Genomic DNA, 21,594 nt, shown 5'->3' on the forward strand with positions numbered 1-21,594 from the left:
AGGGTCATCCAGCCCTCAGTTTTTGTGGCCTCCTCTGGACCCATTCCAACAGGTCTATGTCTTTCCCATACTGAGGACTCCAGAACTGGATGCAGTACCCCAGGTTAGGTCTCACTAGAGTGGAGTAGAGGGGCAGAATCACCTCCCTTGACCTGCTGGCCACATTTCTTTTGATGTAACCCAGGATACAGCTGGCTTTCTGGGCTGTGAGCGCACATTGCTGACTCATGTCCAGCTTTTCATCCACCAGTACCCCCAAGTCCTTCTCCGTGGGGCTGCTCTCAATCTCTTCATTCCCCAGCCTGTATTGATACTGGGGTTGCCCTGACTTGAGTGCACAACCTTGCACTTGGCCTTGTTCAACCTCATGAAGTTCACATGGGGCCACTTCTCAAGCTTGTCCAGGTCCCTCTGGGTGGCATCCCTTCCCTCAAGCCCATCAACTGCATCATTCAGCTTGGTGTAATCTGCAGACTTGCTGAGCGTGCAATTGAGGCCGCTGTCGTTGATAAGGATATTAAACAGCACTGGTCCCAGTATAGACCCCTAAGGGACACGACTTGTCACTGATTTCCATCTGGACGTTGAGCTTTTGGCCACTACTCTTTGGATTCATGCATCTATCGAATCCATAACTCTCTAATTTAGACAGAAGGATGTTGTGGGGGACTGTGTCAAAGTATTTACAGAAGTCTAGATAGATGACATCTGTAGTTCTTCCCTTGTCCACTGATGTGGTCGCTCCAAGTGACACGAAGTTCGGTATATGAGAAGACAACCAAAATATAAGCAATATGTAATTAAAAAAAAAGTTTTGAATGAAGCATAAGACGTGTGTAATATGAAGTAGATTGCATTATGTATTCAAAGTTAAATATTGGCATAGATGTATATAACAGTTATATTACAGACATCTACAACATGTCATTTAACTATGATCTGAGGAGGTGGGAATGTTCAAAATTTTTACAATTACTCTGCTGCATTTTAGCTACTCTAGCAAAATTATTCTAAAAAATTCTAAGGGGAGTTGCAGTGCAAAGCTGAATAAACAAGGTACCAATGTCATAATTAAATCTGCATAAAGATAATCTACCTATGCAGACAGATCCTAGTTTTAGGTTCTGTGCATGCTTGAAAGATCTGATTTTATACTGCAAGCAAGCTACAGTAAGTGAAAGAGTGAATACAAAGATATGTGAGACTGGAAGGAAGAATTCTTTCTCAGTACTCCATTTTTTAATTAAAGTTTTAAATCAATATATTCTGTTTATTTTAGGGTTTTTTTTTCACAACAAGAGTTAGTTGAAAGAACTAATAGAAGAATCAGAATTAGATCCTTTTTAATGAAATAACCAACTTCATTAATAAAAGGAAGTATTGGCACAGAATATATCAAAGGAGACTAGTGATACCACCTGGTTTGAAGTTTGATAAATGGTTAAATCTTGCTTTCAGTATTTGGTCCAAGTTCATTAATTCTGAAGTTATTTTCATTTATATTCTTAATGTTTTCTTACAATGAATGCTCTAGGAAATTGAAAACAGTTGGGGTGCAATGCTCCTTTGGAAATTTCTATTCTTGTATTAGATTTTATGACTAAAAAAATTAGAAGCAGACATAAAGAAAAAATATTGCATTGTATAATATGTTTTATCTTCTTAGGTACTTTTTGTTGATCCAGTCCAAGAAGATGCAGGTGACTATATAAAACTGGCAGAATTATTCTATCATCATAATGTACCACTTAGGTAAGGAAAACTGAAAATCTTGAAGAAAAGAAAAGAAGGTTGCCTTCATTTGAATTCGTATCTTTGCCTAGCAGAACAGAAGAAAAAAGGAAGTCCAATGCAACAACATTCTAATAAGACACATTGATTACTCTCTTGTGTTAAGCTTACTTGAGTATTAAGTATTCTTAAGCAAACAAGTTGCAAGGGGTAACATACCTCTGTGTGTGGAAAGTGAACTGCAGAACTCTGATAAAAAATTATCTTGTCAAATAGTCCCACTGGATGCCCATGTGGAGTTGCATTCTAAGTAAATTATTCTTTAAGTAAAACACTATTTGAGGGTATTTTTTCATTTAGTTCTTTCAACTGAGGTTGCTTTACCTAATTTTGTTTTTATATAAATACTTAGACCAAAATAATCTTATCCTCACCAGCTTTTGAATTTCTAAAAATCAGTTGTCTGAGACTGAAGTAGTTGTCCTTTGAGAGAAATAGACACTTCTGAGGAAGAATCTGGTTGATCTGAGATGCTTACTGTAAGAAAAAATGAATTGCTCTCAAAAGTGTCTGTTTATTTCCACAGCTTATAAAAAAGAAGGTTGTCCAAACTAGACCCAAGGTCCAGTAGGATGAATTCCATGTTAAGTATTTAAAATCCTCCTGTGAATTTTTTTTTGTTTCCTCAATAAATTAAAGATTTTCCATTTTCTTTTAAAATTTTACTAGTTCTGACCATTGTTTTGTTTTTCTTTGGGTTTTGTAATTCAATGACAAAAAAGTAATGGAGGACAGAAACTAGTTTATCTGTGCGTTTTCTCACTGTTGTCACTACCTGTGAGACAACTCTGCCTCAGTCCTTAAGAAGAATATAGCCTAGAACCTAATTTGCCTTTTCTGATACATAAACAGTATAAAAGCAGCCAAACTGAGTCAGACCAAGAGACCATGTAAGTTAATCAGTCTGCAATAGCTGCTTAGGGATGATAAGAAGAACAGGGCAACCAGCTATTTTGCCTGGCTGTCAGGTATTTGGAGATCAAAAAATTCCAGACTAAGGTGTAGTTTCTAAATATTTAGCAACCCTCAACAGGCTTCTCTTCCATAAAGTTCTGTTTTCCCCATGAATTCATTTAAAGTGCTACCACCCATGGCATCCTTTTCCAAGTGTTTTCACAGTTGAACTTAACATGGTTTATAAAGAACTGTTTAATTTGTTTTGAGCCAGACTTTCAATAGCATTAATTACTGTCTCTGTAACTCTTTTAATTGGGAGAGAGACTTAGCGGTCTCTCCCCCTCTCTAGATGCCAGTCATCATTTTATAAAGCTTTGCCATATTTGACCACTGTCATTTCTTTCTCCAGGTTCCTAGTTATTTCTTGCCTGGAAGCTGTTCCAAAGGCTGTTTTGTTTTCCGAGTTGGCCTTCTCTGAACTTTCTTAGTATTAATATAGCTTCTCTGAGATAAGAGCAACAGCCATGTACACAGTATTCAAGATGTGGAAAAGCCATGGGGTCTGTACTGTCATACAATATTTTGCTTGCTGAATGTTCCTATGGCACTCAGATGACACAGGACTTCAGGAAAAGTTATTTACGATGATGACATATAAAAAATGAGAGAAGCAATTAATTTTGTAGAACATGGCACATCTTTATGCATTAATTATTATTTATATATATTTTAGAAAACTTGCTGCATTTCTTGCTTTTCCTCCGTCCTTTGGTCTGATGCACACCTGGTTGTCCTGAACATCTGTCTAAACAATTTTATACTGATATGACAGATTTTGTTTTTATAGTCTTAGAATATCTAATATGAAGTGGCTATCCAGATGAAAAGATAACTTCCTAAATCAGCTCGTTGAATTATTCCTTGGAAATATGAAGGTCTTCTGAAACATGGGCTCAGCATGGCAGATCGTTGTGTTGTTGTGGTAGTGCTCAATGCATGATGAGATCAGTAGGGGAGTCTCATGGTCTTGTAGCAGCTATGATGGAGCTATATGCTTTGTGGAAACATTTACAAGATGCACAGTGATTTGTGTAGCAGAAGCCAGATTTGAGTCTCTGTGATCCTCCTTTAGAAAGACTGTAATTCCTTTCTTCTGTCTTACAATTTACCTCTTTTCCATGATTGGCATAATTTTCAGTCTTTCAACCAACTGCTGCATATAGAACATGATCCAGTGCTGTCATATGTGTAGTCAGGAATAGGCAGCAACTTATACAGCTGTGTTTCATAGATGGCTGCAATTGTGTAAGCCAGTTAGCACATTATTAAATGTTTTTCATTGCAGTTTGGTAGCTGGAGACACCCCTACTGTTAGGTTTGCCATGAAGTAAATGTCGAGGAAAACAAAGCTGAATAGCTCATTCCGTAGGGATTTTTCATGGAGCAGCTTTTTTGTGCCCTGTTGGGTTTGTTTTGGGAGAAGTGACAGCTAATGGGAGAGGATTCTGCTGCAGACCTAGCATGAATAGCATTATCTGCAGATACTCAGGATGATTCAAGGATGTGTTCTGGAAAACTATGTCAAGTTGATCCCTGAACTGCTGCAACATCAAAGTCTTCATGTAAGATGTCCACTTCTGATTCATAAAAATACCTGGGGTTTGGCCATCTTCCCGTTCCTCTCCCATTAAGCAAGCAGGCTTAATGTTGAAGTGCAAAGGGTGGAGGGGAGGATATTTATTCTTCTAAGAAAATGTATTGATACCAGACCAGTGGAAGGCTTGGAAATTCTTAGAAGCATTCCAGTGGCTTTGCACTCACTACATTCCAGGTGACTGGCAGGATCCACCTTCCTAGTCTTCATATCTTGATGCAGGCAGCAGTGTTCATGAATAGGCATATATTTCTCCTCTTGGGAATCTGTCTGTTCTACCTATGGATGTACACATAATCTGACCCTTGAGACTCAATGGAAGGATCTTTCTTGTCCTTTTCCTATAGCAGCTGAGATGTGGAACTGACTGCAATGATCAGAAGTCCTTTCCAGTAGTGTAGTAGAGACCAGAAGGATCCTTACGGGTTCTCAGCAGGGAATATAACTTCAAGTATCTTCAGGTTTAACTCTCCTGGTTCTTAAGTCTGTGAAAGACTTTGCGCTTTAGTCATTGTGCCATTATTTGCAGTCTGTTTGATCAGGTTGTATTATTGCTCTGAGCCTGTTCCTGGAGAACATGATCTTCACATCAGTATCTTGGACTTCTGGGCTTTCGAGAGCACGTGACAAACACTTCAGTGACATCTTCATGAGTTATGTGTGCAAATGATGATGTTCAACTTAAATGTTTTGAGTAGACAAACAAGTGGCTGTTAGGTTTGAATTTCCCCTGCTATTGTAGAACACTAAATCTCTGTTATGCTTATGCTGTAAAGATAGTGTGGTCTGGTAAATCCAGGGTTTTAATGAAAACAGTATCAAAATACTGTTTCCACAAAGAGGTTTCTGGACTTTTTGTTTTTTTTCCTATCAAGTCTCATATTTCTGGGGCTTTTTTAATTTATGGAAATGTAGGGAATTGTAGCAGGTGTGTTAAAATTGGTGTGAATGGCAATGTGAGGGTGGGGAAGCCCCAGGAGGTAAAAAAGGCAAGAGAAGGGCTAGTAAGAAGAGCATGTATTGATGACAGGACATCAAGACGCCAGCAGTCTACATGCAGCTAGTCAAGACAACTATTTCAGGAAAAATAAAAGGCAGACAATGCCCAAACTGAAAGAAAGACTCAAGCCATTAAGTGATGATGGCAGGAATGTAACCTTAGACAGGTAAGGAGAGAAAGGACTGTGAGTAAGTCTTAATGACTCACAGAAATCTTCAGTGCTGTTAGCTTTAAATGGTAGAAAAGGCATATCCAAAATCAGTACATCGTTGGTAATCTAGGCATAATGTAGGAGATCTGATGAAAACTGCGCAGCTGGTATCCTCAGTGTCACCACACAAGGTCATGGGAGCATTCATCCCTACATGCTGGACATACTACTTGAACGCAAACATCTTGTTCTTCTGTGGTGGTATTAGAATGTGTGTGAAACTGATACTGTTCTAAAATGTGTGATCTTTCTGGTTTTTTATAGAATTGGACTTGTTTTCATTTTAAGTACAAAAGAAGAAATTGATGGCAATGAAGATGCTGGAATAGCTCTGTGGAGAACTTTTAATTACATTGCAGAGGAATCTGACACCTCTCAAGCCTTTACCTCGATAATTAATGTTAGTTCTTTCACAAGAAATCACTTTTTTTTTTAACTTACAACTTTTCTGTATAGTTAGGATTTTGCTGCCTTGTGACAACATGATACATTTGCATTTAGTTTACATGGAAGTAAAGTATTAAAAACAAGTATAGCATTAATATACTATAGAATGATTTGCAGAATTACTTTCTTCCTCTAGAAACAATCTTGCTCTTGTCATTTTACCTATCCACAGGTTTCCTTCAAGAATGTAAAAAGGTAGATGCATGCCTTACAGCTTTTAGTATTTTATTGTGAAAATGATTATGTATTATTTGTGTTAACATCATGTGCCTGTCTTCATGTTCTGTATCTCTTGGAGTACTGGCATTTTAATATCACTTGGGAAATCCTATAAACTTTGAAAAGCCCTTGGTTGTTCTCTTGTATAGAAAGTGAAACAGAGTAAGATAAGTTCTTTTTTGGTCATGATTGAGCTGTTCGTGGGTGTATAAAACACAGAAGTATTTCAGGCTTGCAGCTTGATGAATGAGACGGGGGTTTTGCGTGAGAGAATGCAGGTTCATATAAAGACAGGAATTTCAGAGATGAGAGATGAACGGAGAGAAATAAAGTGAGCAGTATTGTATGAAGACTCTACAAGCAAAAATATATCAGAGGATATGGTATTAATACATAACATTTTTTCTTACTTTTGTTTTCTATTATTCTGTTCAGTGCCTAGAAACTAATGTCATGGACAAACTCTCAGAGAGCTTAAGATGAAAGTAATTGAAGTAACTAGGAGAATTTTGGAAGAGAAACAGAAATCTATAAGTGTTAGGAACTGACACACGTGCCTGACTGTTGTCGGTGACCAGATCACACAATATCAATTTACAATACGGTTTTTAAAATGTTGTGTTCCTCTATTTACTTTGTTTCTTAATATAAAAAGGAGAAGGTTATAAATAAAAGACAACAAAACTGGAATCAATAAAATATAGGTTTGAGATATTCAGAGATATAGAGGGAAACGTGTTATTCCTCGTTTGAAAAGGAATGGATTGAACAATTTTCACTTCAAATGTCTTTTGTATGTTTGATGAAAGGAATAAAATCTTATGCTGTGAAATAAAAATAGTGTTGGTAAGGAAAAATAATCACTGTAGCGAAAAGTATCACTGACTGATTCAGTCATTACAGTATTCATATCATACATTTTCAGGCAACTACCCATGGTTAGGTAGTTTGTAGTAAGAATTTAGATTCCTTCTCTAATCGGTGGAGAGAAATAACCTTTCACATTCAGCTCACGTAAGTGTATTTCCTTTGCCACTTCAGACTTAGGCTAAAGGTATAACAATAGTTTAATCAGAACAGTGCTCTGATGAAAAATTGTGCCTATGTGCAATGGTGATCATTACAAAAGCAATATAAAACCTGCAATATAGGAATATAAAATTAAACCAATACAAAATTCACTAGAGCCCTATAACAGGATACTTGTTTTATGGTCTATTTACTTTTATTAATTGGGTTTAATTATCATTGAAAATTTGTTAATTTTTTTCTTTGTTATAATTTTTACAGATGTACCGTGAAGTGAATGATGGAAACGTTCTAACAGTAAATCATGTGAAAGATGTTCTTAGAAGCAAATACCCACATGCTGATATTCAGAGTATACTAGATGTTCATTCTGAATACGATGAAGGGAGGAAGGTATGTTACAAGCAAAGTGGTAAGTAGTACTGCAATACACGATTCATTGCATTTGCTAAACTGAAAGATTGCAAAATGGTAAAGATACTGTATTTACTAGCTTTGAGTCAATTTTTTCTTCAGCCACCATTCAGTCATTAGTGGATATGTTGAAAAGGTTCCTGCATTATTGCTCTCACTATTGAAATTTACTATTGCCTACAGCATTCAGGATCACAATGTCAAGGGGCCTCTCACTGCAGAAATAGTTTACTTGTGTCTTCTGGGTGAGGAGCTGAAGCCTGTCTTCTAGGGCGAATCATTTTTTCTTTTAATTGTGCTTCCTGATTATAATTTCCTTTGGGAAAGACAGCTATGGATTTTGATGTAAAGGCTATAGAGAAAACATATTTTTAGCTATAATTGTTTATGTAGTCTATTTTCTGCTAAAATAGATACCAAACCAGTTTTCTTTCATATGTCTTCAGCCATGTCATCTATACAAACTTGTGTTTCTGAAACACACCATCCATTTTATTTTATTTATTTCCCTTTAAAATTTGTTATATAATGTATTTTTTTCGCTGTTAAAAGGCCCATCTGGGCAGCCAGAAAAAAAGGTGTTGATTGCCTTGTGCTGCTTGTTCCTCACTGAGCTGCATGGAGGCTTCGTATAAAGGGCAGTTTGAATCTACCCTGGATACACTTAGGGGAGGAAAGCTTCCCACAGAGAATATTAAAGGAAGGAAACCAGACAGCCAGCGACCAGCAGAAAGCCCCCTGTACAAGCAGGGTCAATGAGAGTGAGATAAACATCAGGGAGGAGACAGTGGGATGACAGAAAGATGGGTGCATAGATACTATCATAGAGTTTGTGGCTATCCAGAAAGTGACACTGAAAGAAAACTTGAAAGGCTGCAGAATAGGAAGAGGGAATTAACTTACAATACATTTTTATTTCTGTTTGTCTCACTGGATTTTCTCTGCTTGAGGAAAGATCAGCTTGTTCTGCTTTCTTACCAAATATGTCTTGGCTTCTGAACGTAAAAGCCTTTTGAGGTTTTCTTGGGGTGCTTTCTTTGGGGAAAAGGTCTAGGTTGATCCACCTGAAATGATGACTGTCTTAAGGCCTTTCTCCAATTTTTTAATTTATTTTATTTTTATTTACATAATGTTTTTGCTAAGAATGTTAGGCAAAATAAATTAATATTTCTTAGCAAGATGATAAAGCAAAAGTAAAACACCATACATAGATATCTAATTTCTGTTGCCATTCTGTTTGAGAAGAGTCCTGTGTCCTGTTTGATTCTCAACATTTCCTGTCTTGACATGAGAAGGTATGACAGGGAGTAGTGCTTGGAGATTAGGGGTACATTGTCTCCTGATATTAGTTTCATTTTTTGCTGCAGTCAGCCACAGTCTACTTAATCCTGTGATATTTCTGATATCAGGCAGGGGCAACCTTTTATAAAAAGGCTGGCCTGGGTCCATTGCCTCAAGCTCTGTTTAATGGCGTACCCTTTAAGAGAGAAGAGATGGATGCTGCAGAGTTAGAGACAGTTATTCTTCAGAGGATTATTGATGCCACCGGGTTCTTCCAGAGGGCAGTGTTCATGGTATGTTTAACATTTCTGAATGAATGCAAGATGAAATAATTGGCAAGGAATTGTCTGAGTCATGTTTATATAATTTATATATATAATTTATATAATTTTTTTCATAATGGGATAGCTTGAAATTAATAGTATCACAACTGAAATTATATTGTTACATTAATTTGCAGTGATGGTTTTAAAATAGTATATTTAGATTATAGAAGATTGAAGGATCAATTAAGTATATAGTAATTATATGGAATTTTTCAATCAGAAACTGAGACTGTACTGCAGTTGTTCATTGAAGAATGTGTCTGATGGGTTGAAATACTACTGTGTGATATTTATAAATTTATGACTTGACATTATCATCCATAACTTGGTGTATATAGAAGCTTTAAGATCAGTTGTGAAAGATTGTACAAATACTTGGTCTTTTTTTTGTCTTGAAACCATAAAAGTACAGGTTTAAACATTTTTTCCTCTTACTACAGGGTTTGTTAAATGATCATATAAATGCAATGGATTTTCTTATGGATCAGCACAATGTAGTTTCCCGTATAAACCCCTCTATTCTTGCAGCAGAAAGAAGATACATACATTTCAGATCCACAGCTGGTAACTACTTTTCTCTGACTGGCTATTGTAATGATTGTCCTGTTTTTCAAGTCTAACATGTTCTGTTTTGCATTTTGCAGTTCCATTTGATGTGGAAGACTTCTCTACTTTCTCCTTTTTGGACTCACAAGATAAAAGTGCTGTAATTTCAGACAACATGAAATATTTAACAAAAAAGGGTATATTCCTTTTCTGTAAGGGGGTGGGGAAGTGTTACAATTTGTTGAATTTTGCCAGTAAAATATCCCAAGTAAGTCAGTATCCCAAGGACCCATGTAAATGAGTACATTTCCCAATATTTCAGTATCATCTTCCAGGAGCCAGATCATATCCTAATATTATAAACATCAACTGTAATAAACACGGTAGTTATTTTAGTTTTTGTAGTTTTGAAATGGGATGGATGTCACAGCTAGTTGTTTTTGTTTTACAGTTACGAAGTTAAAAAGCTTTGCAAGACTTCTGTAGCTTCAACCACAGACTAGTCTATACTGATATGTTTTACTTGAGAATATTAAAGAGTATAGTTTTCAAGTGACTCAGTTTCAGCATTATCAAGTGAAGAATGTATAGTCTTTGTAATATCTGTATCAAAATTAGGCATATATACTAGCATTCAGTATCTTTTTCATCTAGTTTATTTTTGATATCTGAAGCTTTGTCTTTCTGTAGAAAAGAAAAATATGTATGTTCTGTTGGATTATCACCGATTTATAAGTTTTGCTGAAACACTTTTTTGTACATTTAAAGTATTTTTGATGTAAAATATTCTTATTGCATATAGCAGTACTTTCCCTTGGAGTTAGTTACAACTAGTACAGTTACAGAAAGTGACAAAAAGTTACAAAAAGTACAGTTACAACAGTGGGGGCATATTACTGCATGGAATTTTGCAATAGTCTGTACCTTGTGAACTTCTAGAAGTTACAACTGCTAGACAGCTGCTAAACAACTACCTATTTACTTCAGTCCATCAAGGGACAGAATAATCCTCTTAAAGTGCTATTCTTCAGTAATTTTTAACATAGTTTTACTTAACTCCATTATCAGAAAGAAATGCCATATAATTACATTTCTTTAGAATAAAACTATTTGACTGTATTTGGTTCTCTGTGTACAACCACAGGACCATCCCAGCTAGCTGCTAAATGATGACTGGCTTTCAATCTGTAGGCTCATTTCTAAGATGCAGATCTCTTGTGCAAAACCCATAACCTTTAATCTGTAATCTATATTTCGAATCTGTCCCCAGTGTGTTTCTATAGACTGCAGCAACACTTAATAATTACCTCTTACTAGAATCTCACCAGAACCTTGTACAATTCCCATCTATACACATTACCTTCTAGGGGATATGTGATAGAGCTGAGTAGACTGATACTCTTCTACAGATAACTTCCCAGAATTTTTCACGTACTACTGCCCTTCTGTCTAGAATAAAGAACAGGAGGCCATAGACCAGGAAAAAGGGAAATTTTCTGCATATACACCTATACAGTAGTTTACGCTCTTGCAACTGTATTTGGTACGTTCCCGTTTGTGTTCAGAAGTGGTAAATTCTGTCCTGCTTTTGGATGAAGGACTCTCACTTCGCTGCCAGAGAAAGTGAATGGCCTAACTCATGCATTCTTCTAACTAAATTCTTTTCATTTCTGGCTATATGACTAGCCTCCATCAAATGTTCACAAGAAACCTCTGGTAAAGCAGGTCTTAACTGGAGCCGACTTATTACTTAAAGCCATCTTGTTTCAGTAGTACAACAGATTGTATTAACTTTATAATGTTAATTAACATGATAAACTGCCTCCTCAGAATTTTGTATCCATTCAGAGGGCAAAAGATTCTGATTTGGCAAAGATTAGTCTTACAGTTGAAGTCAGCAGTCCAGCATAAACATAAACTTCAAAATCTCAAGCAGAATTAATTCATTATTAATTAGTTGTGAGAAGATTCTCCAGGATGTAAAGCAGAATTATCTTTTGTTTTCAGATGAAGACAAATTGTATGCTGTTACTGTCTGGATTATTGCTGATTTTGATAAACCAGCTGGGAGACGACTGCTTTCTAATGCCTTGAAAAGCCTGGTGAGTTTCTATAAGTCTTTATTAAAATAATTATTATGAATATGTCCTTAACAACACTGTGCGCATTCAAAAATTATACTCTTAAATTAAGGTTGTAACAGTTTAAATTTTTCTGTGGGTCAGGTGCAGCCTTATGAGACACTGCTTTCACTTTACTTTGCTGCAGCACTGACATCTTACAGGCCTGTAAATGATGAATTGGTTCATGGACTTCTGATGCAAGAGACAAACTACAATGCTTGTGTGTTAGAAGGGTGAAATTCTTCCCAGTTACAGACCTTCTCCCATGAGGTAACCTAGCATGTTACCTGGGCCAGGGAGGTTAGGATAAGCCTGTTGATGTGAACCATTAGGCAGTGCTCTCTATTGTGTGGTATAGCTGTGGCCATGAAATGACCATTTTTGCACATACTGTTTTATGCTTCTGAGACAGATTAAATGTTTTATGTTCTGATATGCTAGGAGGATCATCAACATTTGAGTTCACTTATTTTTAAGTTCTTCACTATTAATAATAGGATTTAAAGTATGCAAGTACATGTCATGTGGATATAAATGAGAAAAAACCCCATCAGTTCCAGGGAGGTTAGAAGAGTAACTAGACTGAAATTGGGAAAACATCTAGATTTACTTATCAGGAATGAAATGGGAATGACCCTAAAAGAATTAGAAAATTTGTACATTGCAGGGAGCGTGTAATACCAAATATGTCTTTAAAAAAGGCTTTAAAAAGCTGCGAAGACAAACATGCAATGCAAGTCCTTGTTACAGGAAAACAATTTCATTTATCTGACTGCTAGATCTGTGGCCCAAGCTTGACAGATGTATTCTCTCTGTAGTTTTATTTTTGCTGCCTCCCCTGCCCCAGCCCCTTCCCCTTTCAGCAGGGAGGATATGCCAGAGCTCCCAACTGGTGAGTGAAAACTCTCTAGGGAAGTCCTCATGTGTTAGTGAGGAGAAGCTAGGAAAAACATGAGAAAAAAAAAATCTTTTGAATAAGGTTTGCTGAATCTTCTATGCAATAGAAGTTTAATTGGTTATCTTTGTGCTAATTTATAGATTTGGTTTAGGTAAGCTTCACGTACTGCTTGGTCTTAATAATTTCCAAGTTTCATGACAAAACAATCATATTTTTTTAAAGTCCGTTGATTTGTATGGAGGTTCTCTACTACTTTTCAGTCCCTTTTGTCTGTTGGGTCAAGGTCTAGTAGAATTTGCTAGATGCAAATTTGCACAGACACTTCTTGCGCGTGACGTGCCATGGGCATTTGTAGATAAACATGCAAGAATCTGGGAGAGGAAGTGACCGAAGGGAACTCACTTTTCACTATTCCAACTAATATCTAGTATTTTGAAAAGTACTAATATATTTTAACTTCATTTGAAAAAACTAGTGATGTCTTACTTGAAAGAGACCTCTGGAGGTCATCTAGTTCAGCCTCCTGCTTAAAGTGGGATTATTGCCATCATTAGATCCAGTCAGCTGTAGGTTTGTCTGAAGGAGTCCTGAAAATCTCCAAGGAGGTGACTCTGTCCCCTCCCTTGACAACTTGCTCTGGTGTTGCACTGCCTTCCTAGCGTAGTTTTCCCTGACAGCCAAAATCTGTGACCATTACTCCTTGTTATACTTCTCGCTGCTACCGGGAAGAGTTTGGCCCTGTCATGTTTTTCACTCCCACTTTTGTTCGTTGCTATTAGGATTCTCTGTAGCCTCCTTTTTGCCAAACTGAGCAAGCCCAGCTTCTTCAGTGCCTCCTCATAGGCCTCTGACCATCTTGGTAGCCCTTTGCTGAAGCCTCTGCAGCATCTCAATGTCTTTACTGTACTGAGGGGGACCAAAACCAGGCACAGAAGTCCAGGTGCAGCCTCACAAGTATTGAATAGATGAGAGTAACACCTTCCCTTGATTGGCTTGCCATATGTAACCTGGTATGCTGTCCGCTTTCTTGCCAGTAAGAGTATGCTTCTCAGGAACACTTTAAGATACACATTTTCAACCTTTTTAGATAAGTGTTTTAACAAAATTTTTTCTCAAGGGCTGCAGTTTAAAGTTTGCTGTTTAAATATGTTGAATACCAGTGATTTCATTCCTTATTTTTATAGTCTTTACTGCAATAGAATCCATTTATCTTTAATTCAGGTAGTGATGCTACTTGATACTACCTTAGAGTCATCAGTCTAGTAAGATTCAAGTGACATCATTGATTTTAGCAAGTGAAAGATTTTCTTGCTGATTAAGAATAAAGTTCTAAGTGGATAAATTTTCTTGGATTTACTTTATGCCTAGTTTGACAGTTTTTGAAAAATAGAACAAAATGTACAAAATCAGTTCTGAAGTCTGTAAATGAATACTTGTGTATGTCTTGTTAAAATACACTTCTGCAGAATGCTGAAAGGCAATTTTTCTATTAAAAAAAGCATCTTCTATTTAAAATTGGTATTGCAGAATAGGTAAATCCTTACCAACAACATTTTTACTCCTAGTTCAAGTTCTCAATTAGGTGTTGAAACATGTTTTCTAAAGACAAATAGCTGCAAGAAAATTACAGAACTTCAAAGCATTTTACAGAGTTATAATAGCTATGAATACATTAGGTAACAGCAGACTGACCTGTAAAATTGTGTATTCTGTATTTTTCTTTGCAGAAAACAAGCAGTCATACACGACTTGGGATTTTGAACAATCCTTCATCAAAAATAAAGGAAGATAATACAGCCATTGCTAGAGGAATTTTGACCGCTTTTCTAACGCAAAACAGCAGCAACTTAAAAAGTTTCCTGAGTAAACTCAGTAAGGAAGAGACAGCAAAATCTCTTGCTGCTGGAACTAAAATTGCTAAATTCTTCATCCCAGTGAGTGCAAACTAAATTAGACTGTTTTCTTTTTCACTTTCCATATTCTTTATTGTAAGGAGATGTTGCTGAGAGTAACAGTGTTTGATCAAATGCTGTGTGGTTTATAATCCTTATACAGTTTCTGCTCAAGCAGATTTGATTTTTTGACAACTTTTATATGATGGAAGAATAGAGAATTTCTTTAAAGGAAAAAAATAGAGTACCAAAAAATACAGAGTACAGATACTGGATTATTGAGGCCAAAATCGTTTCATTTTCAATTGTTCATTAGTTTTTCCTGTAGCTCTCAAATTCTAATGTTTTATATTATTTATATAATGTGTTATAATATCAATGTTTGTCGAGAATTAAGGCTTCAGAAGTAACTGTTTTTACCTTGCTGTTGCGGCTGTGAGCAGTAATAAGCACAGACTGAAGTGGTTGAGGTTAATGAGCATGGTATACTTCTGGCCAACATTCTGCTGTGTTTCTATGAAACTTCATTGTTTTAAAATACAGATGTTGCTGATTTCAAAGTTCATACAAAGAGTGGAGCTGAGTTATCAAATAACAGCTGCAAACTACAGTTTCTGTTTCAGAAGGAGCTGTAAATTTCAGTGTTTCTAAATAGGAAGATTTGGAAGACTAAGAACTCTGGCACCATATTGGAAAACTAATTAGTTGGCTTGGGTCATGCTCTTAGTTAATTGTCTAATAAATTTTGAAAGACGTAAAGGTAGTTAAGCAGTCTATGCATGTTACTAATTTATTTTGTTAGATTAATTCAGATACAATTATTATATTTGCTTGGTCCATATATTTGTAATGAAGAAATACATATCAATAGTTTCATATAGCAGGATAATTTTGACAGGTGAGGCACAGTGCCACTGTAAGCATGGCAAAATCCCCAGCATTTTTTTCCCCACTTTGAATATTGATTTGTTATGTGTTTTACTGGATGATGTTGGCTTCCCCAGAGCATGTTTAAGCTGTATTCAATGACCACATTAAATTGACTGTTAGGTTTTTAGAGTATTATGGATATTATTTTTTTTTACCTTTTTCCTAAAAGTGAGAATACAGTTTAGTTGTTAACAGAGAATGTTATTTTTCATGCAGCTGTGTGCTGGATCATAGAATAAGTGTTTAACCTCAGACTCAGCTTTCCTCTCAGTTAAGCTGCCCAAGGGTAAAAACTGCATACTGGCTATTTGGGAGGTTGTGGTTCCACACTGAGAGGCTGAGGTTGTTTCATTTTGATTTCTGGTTACCACAAAACTTAAAGAAAATCTTTGATTACATCAGCTGTCGCAGAATTTATTTTTTCCTGAATCATTTCACCATCTCATGCTTTACCCTTGCTTTAGGGAATGGATGAAGGTACTTTTGAGAAGAAGTACAACACTTTAGGACTGGATTTAATTAAAACTCACCAGATGTTCTGCCAGGAGGTTCTTAAGCTGCTTCCTGGGCAAATGGCTGTTGTGAGCAATGGCAGGGTAAGAAAGGAGTTAAGTCATCTCTCAAGTCTTTTTGTAGGTATTTTTTACTTCCTGGAACTTCAGTTTGAAGTTAAAGAAAATACGTTGTATTGATTTTCCACTTATTCAGCCTGTTGTTAGAGAATGATATGAATGTTTGCCTGGTTTTTTATTTTGTTTTATTACTAGTTTGTTAGCCTCGTTCCATTGAAGCTACTACGTATGTTGTTCCCACAGCTATTTAAGAATTAATCTGACAAAATTCTCTAAATAGGTTAATATTTGATGTATTATTAATAATATTTAAGAATAAATTTTGATCCTGATGTTGCTTTACACATTTGGGGTAGGATAAATCTACTGTATATATAATAAAAATTTATGTTGACTATGGTAGTATTTCAAGCTCTTAAAACCCAAATTGTTTATAAATATTAAATTGTTCTATAGTCTTAATTCTTAATGTTCAAATTGAAGTATAGTAGTTGTTTCAATTTCTTGTATGTATATTCTGAAACAGCCTTAATTAGTGTGGCTATAGATGAACTGTGACTAAAAAATACAATGTTGGGTTCAGTGTTTAGCACTTGTTAATGACTGTCAATACCTTACATTACAAATCCAACTTATACAAACTACTCTGAGTTAGCTCTTTTTATTTTCTATTTATTGCTCTACCATTAAAAGGAAATAGAGATACTATGTTGGCATCTTGTTACTGGAAACTCTCTTTAAATTGCGTTTAGTTGTGCATCCACTTGTGCATCTTAAATGGCTTCTGAGATGTGGCTGAAGTATAGCTGATGAACGCACAGAAAGCATTTTTGTTGATGAAGCACAAGAGAATTGTTGGGTTTTATGTCACCCCCACCACCAGAACTAAATAGGCAATGTTATTTTATGAATGGTTATTACTGTTTTCCTAAACAGTAATTACTGAGCCTAAAAAAGCTCAAATAATGTCGTATTTTAAGTTTTGAGAAAATGTTTCTTAAAAATACTTGGATACATTTGATAATATATATTCATCTATCTTAAAGTGTGTTTTCATTTTAGAAGAATACTTTTAAAAAAAGATACGGGATAGCCTTAATTTCTATCCTTCATATTTCAGAACTGAAGTTTGTTTTTATGAGCAAATGTATTTTTTACTCCATTTACAATTTCTACAAAAATGGCATAGTGTTTCATAATCACACTGTGGTTTTGTCTATCTCATGCATCATTATATCATAACAAAACATTCAAAAGTGAAATTTTTTTAGATAACCTCCCATTTCTAGGAAGCCTTTGAATTTTGGGTGAGAGGCATTCTGCACCAAACTTACATCATGGCATTCTGCATCTAAGGAGCCCTGTAGGTTCTTGGAAGTTTACTTGAGTCAGTTTAGTCTAGCATACTATGAGCAGGAAATCCAAACAACATCCTCAAAGCTATTTTCCAGGATTTCAAGGCACCTTCTTTTCCTTCAGACCCAAAAAATGTAGTAGTTCTGTTTCTTGTCTCTGGATATCCTGTGTTTCTTATCCTTTGCTCTTTTCTTCCTTTCTATCCATTCTGCTTCATCTGAGAAGCCTTAAAGTTAAGATTGTGTTCACAGAATTAAACTAGAGAGTGTGGTACACGGGAATTTGAATTTCAGTTTACAATAATCTACTTAACAGAGGCTTTCTTCAACTTAATTTGTGATTTCTAAATATACATACATAGCTTTACATGGGTATGTATAATGAAAAATATGCTGGATATTTCCGTTACACCTGCTTTTTGTGATTGATAAATAACAGTAATTACGTAACTTTAAAAACCCTAATCCTGCATAGTTACTATACAGTTTGGTACTATATAGTTAGTAATGATGTATATAGGGCTGGGGGTTGCATATGGAATATTACGCATTTATGTAAAACATTAGTATGTTTTTTGCTTACAAGACACATTATTGGAACAGGCTATGCTTAGTGACATTTTGTTCTCTAAGGTACTGGGCCCTTTAGATGAAAATGAATTCCATGCAGAAGACTTTAATTTGTTGGAAAAGATAACATACGGTACCTCAGCGGAGAAGATTAAAGCTATTGTCAAAGACATGGGGAATAGTAGTAAAAGGTAAACATCTTTTGCATTTGGAGGCTTTATGATATACTGCCTTGTTTATTGCCTGTGAGAAATTAATAATCCTTTTGCATGGAAAATATCAACAAAAGTTCAAATATATAGTCAAAGTACTCTTTATGCTATATATTCCTATATATACGCTCTACATGCACTTAGTGTTTGCTGTTTGCAACCTATATATTTGCTGTCATCTTAGCATCTGAGTACTTCTATGTAGACAGGTTTAACTGTCCCTTGTTTCCTTTTTAGCATTTCCCAGATAGACTTCGTATAACTTACCTACTCAAACACCCTATTTTCTAGAAGAAATGGCACATCTACTAAATTTTGTATTACATTTATGCTTGGCTAATTATGCTATTCAGTGTGTTTCCACTGTATATATAAACTGTGTATGTTGGATTTAAATTGCATGTGTCATTTACCCTGCGACTGACAGCCTCTTTGGCCTTGTTACAGCACAGAGCAGAAAAAAAGGCACCATGTATTATTCAAGAGACATGCATCCTTTTATCATTGGTTTTACGTGTGATGAGGCTAAGGTGTAAGAGATCACTGTGTGTCTAAAGAATCATACCCTCTCCAACTTGCCTCATAATGTGTGCAGCTGTGTGAAATTGCTCCAAATACTTGTCTGCTTTGACTATGCTTACAACCGAGAGATGAGTACAGCTAACTGTAAACTATTCTTAGTAGCTTTTTACTTCAGAATAATCATAAAGAACAATAATAAGCTTGATAAAAATGAGTGCATCTTAAAACCACGATGAGTATTGATATTTGTAAGTATATTAGGTAGATACACCTGAAGTATAGAAAGTGCATTGTCTTTGGGAATTGTTAGAAAAGGAGCCTATAGAGGCATGGGCAGATGTGGCGCTCTGACACCCTGCTAGAGAACATTCACACATCTGTTAATTGAAGTATAAAGATGAGTTTTAGCCTGCTTTTAATCTAAGGATCCAGTTTGTGTACAAAGAAGAGAGCAAAATTACATTATTTTTACAGTATCTATTGATTTTCTGTGTCAGAGTATCATTTCTGTTACCTGGAAGGACTGGCAGAACTGAAATAACTACCAGAAAAACAAACTCAAGAAGAGGTAGAACTACCAAAGGGATAAGCACTGACAGGCAAAACGTACTTAGTAAATACTAAGACTTAGTGACACTGCAATAGAACTACTAAGGTTTCTAAGTGAATTCCAGTAAGAAATACCAAAAAAATTTAAAGATGTGGCCAAGTAAACATGAAACTTCTTCATTTATTTTTATTTCCTGTTGTGACAACATCTGGAAACAATTGGAGAAGAAAAAAAAGGAAAAAAGAGGTAGAAATGTCAGTAGATTGTACCATACAACTGTAAGGCTGAATGATGGTTCTGCCAGTTAATTTCAAGAAGAAACAGTTACACAAGTTCTAAAGTAGTCGTGGTTCTTGGCCTTTGTCATGCTAAAGATTTTACTCAAAGCTACCAGTCTCAAGGTGATAATTGTTTTAAAGCAGTCTGGGATGTGGACTTTTAAAATATTCCTTATGTAGACAGACGTACATTAAAATGTGAATGTTTCACTCCTTTTCTAATGAAAAAAATTACCTGTGCCTTATTTAATGTAGTGGCAGTGATTTGATTATGAAAATAGATGCCCTACTGTCATATTTGCCTAAAACAGAGATGAGACAAGATGCTGAATTGCTCAAAGAACAGCACAGGTAAGTTCTGTCTGTCATGATAATGCACTTAAAATACTTTCATATTAAATTTAGAATATACTGATGACCACATAAGGTCTTTGGAAACTTGACTAAGTGTTCCAGTTCTAAAAGAAGTTGTTGATTCTGTGGTTGTACGAACAACCTGTTTATCTGGCCCAGCATAATGCATCTTTACCTCTTTCTTTATAAATTAATTAGTAATACCTAATGATTTTCCAGCCTTATCCTTTGCTGAAAGAGTGATTACAACTGGTGGTGTTAAGAGAAGTGGTGATCTGGAGTTAGAAAACTTGGAGTCAATACATTTACTGAAATGTTAGAAGTAGTTTCACAGCTTAGAGCTAAAAGAAGCCCCCACTAATTTTCATTAATTCAGAAGACTCCAGCACTACTTTTCCTGTTTGTGTATCTTGAGTACTATTGTTAAGACTAATATACACGTGCTTATACCTGTATAACAGTTTGTGGCTTAGCAGTGTCATTGTTGACTACAGCTAAATACATAGTTATTACAGCTAGATTACATTCAAATGCAAATGATAGGGCTTATTGGCACCTAATTCCTTAAGAAGAACTGAACAGACTGTAGTCAGCAAGCAGATTTACACTTGGTGAGCTCATACTAGTGTCTCTAGTGTACTTGCTTGCATGTTGACTCCTTGTGTTTCTGATCCTACATTTAGAAAGTGAATATACCCCAAGTATCTTCTTTTGTTGTCATTGTTAACAAATGAGACCTAAAATACCAAGATGTGCATCTGTGAATCTTATCCTCTTTGTAATGGAATACTAAGAGTAGCTGGTTTTAATTTAAGTTTAGCTGGGACAAACTTTCTGGGGCAGCCAGGTACATTTTTTAAAAGGCCATATGGTAAAAGATACGTATACGTGGCACTTAGGGATGTGGTTTAGTGGTGGACTTGGCAGTGCTGGGTTAATGGATGGACTCGATCTTAGGTCTTTTCCAACCTAAATGATTCTATGGTTCTGTAACACAGGAAGAGTAATCAAAAATGTTTGTAATACTGTTTCCAAATCCCTGCTTGTTTTTATCTGTAAAGGTACTCTAGTGTGCTGTGCCAATGGGCTGGCCCTGTCGTTGATAATACTAGGAGTGAAATCAGTAGTAGCCTGTTTTAATTGGCTAACGCATTTTTCCAAAGTTATACCTGTAACAGCCAGTACTATGCTACTACCATATTGGAGGAGTTTGACTCACTAATGGTACTTAAATTTCTAGGTATATTTTTTGTGGAAAACCAATTCAGATAGTCAATTTTGTGTGTTTACAGCACATGATTTCTTTTTTTTTTTATTTAATTAGGTTTACTAACATTTCCTTCCTGTAGATCCAGAGTACATTAACTAGGTCTCCTTGACTTAGTCTAATCAAGTTTATCAAAATAAATTATTTTCTGGAATGCACAAAGCTAATCCATCCCACTGGATGTTTCACACTTCTACGTTGCCATTTTTTCAAACTGTTTTTTTAAAAAAAAAAAAAAAATTGTGGCACTGCTGAC

General features: G+C 35.7%; 1 protein-coding gene across 1 annotated transcript in view; it reads left to right on the plus strand.

Annotated features, from left to right (window-relative positions):
- Positions 1-21,594, plus strand: part of UGGT2 (UDP-glucose glycoprotein glucosyltransferase 2) — an 88,260-nt gene that overhangs the window by 37,551 nt on the left and 29,115 nt on the right. Inside the window, exons 14-24 of the mRNA XM_055802317.1 lie at positions 1,667-1,752; positions 5,818-5,953; positions 7,510-7,641; positions 9,072-9,236; positions 9,710-9,833; positions 9,914-10,012; positions 11,823-11,917; positions 14,564-14,770; positions 16,123-16,254; positions 18,219-18,346; positions 19,973-20,068. Coding sequence (XP_055658292.1) covers positions 1,667-1,752; positions 5,818-5,953; positions 7,510-7,641; positions 9,072-9,236; positions 9,710-9,833; positions 9,914-10,012; positions 11,823-11,917; positions 14,564-14,770; positions 16,123-16,254; positions 18,219-18,346; positions 19,973-20,068 — 1,400 coding nt within the window. The remainder of the gene's footprint in view (positions 1-1,666; positions 1,753-5,817; positions 5,954-7,509; positions 7,642-9,071; positions 9,237-9,709; positions 9,834-9,913; positions 10,013-11,822; positions 11,918-14,563; positions 14,771-16,122; positions 16,255-18,218; positions 18,347-19,972; positions 20,069-21,594) is intronic.

This window comes from Falco peregrinus, chromosome 4 (assembly GCF_023634155.1).
Source record: "Falco peregrinus isolate bFalPer1 chromosome 4, bFalPer1.pri, whole genome shotgun sequence".
NCBI lineage: Eukaryota > Metazoa > Chordata > Aves > Falconiformes > Falconidae > Falco > Falco peregrinus.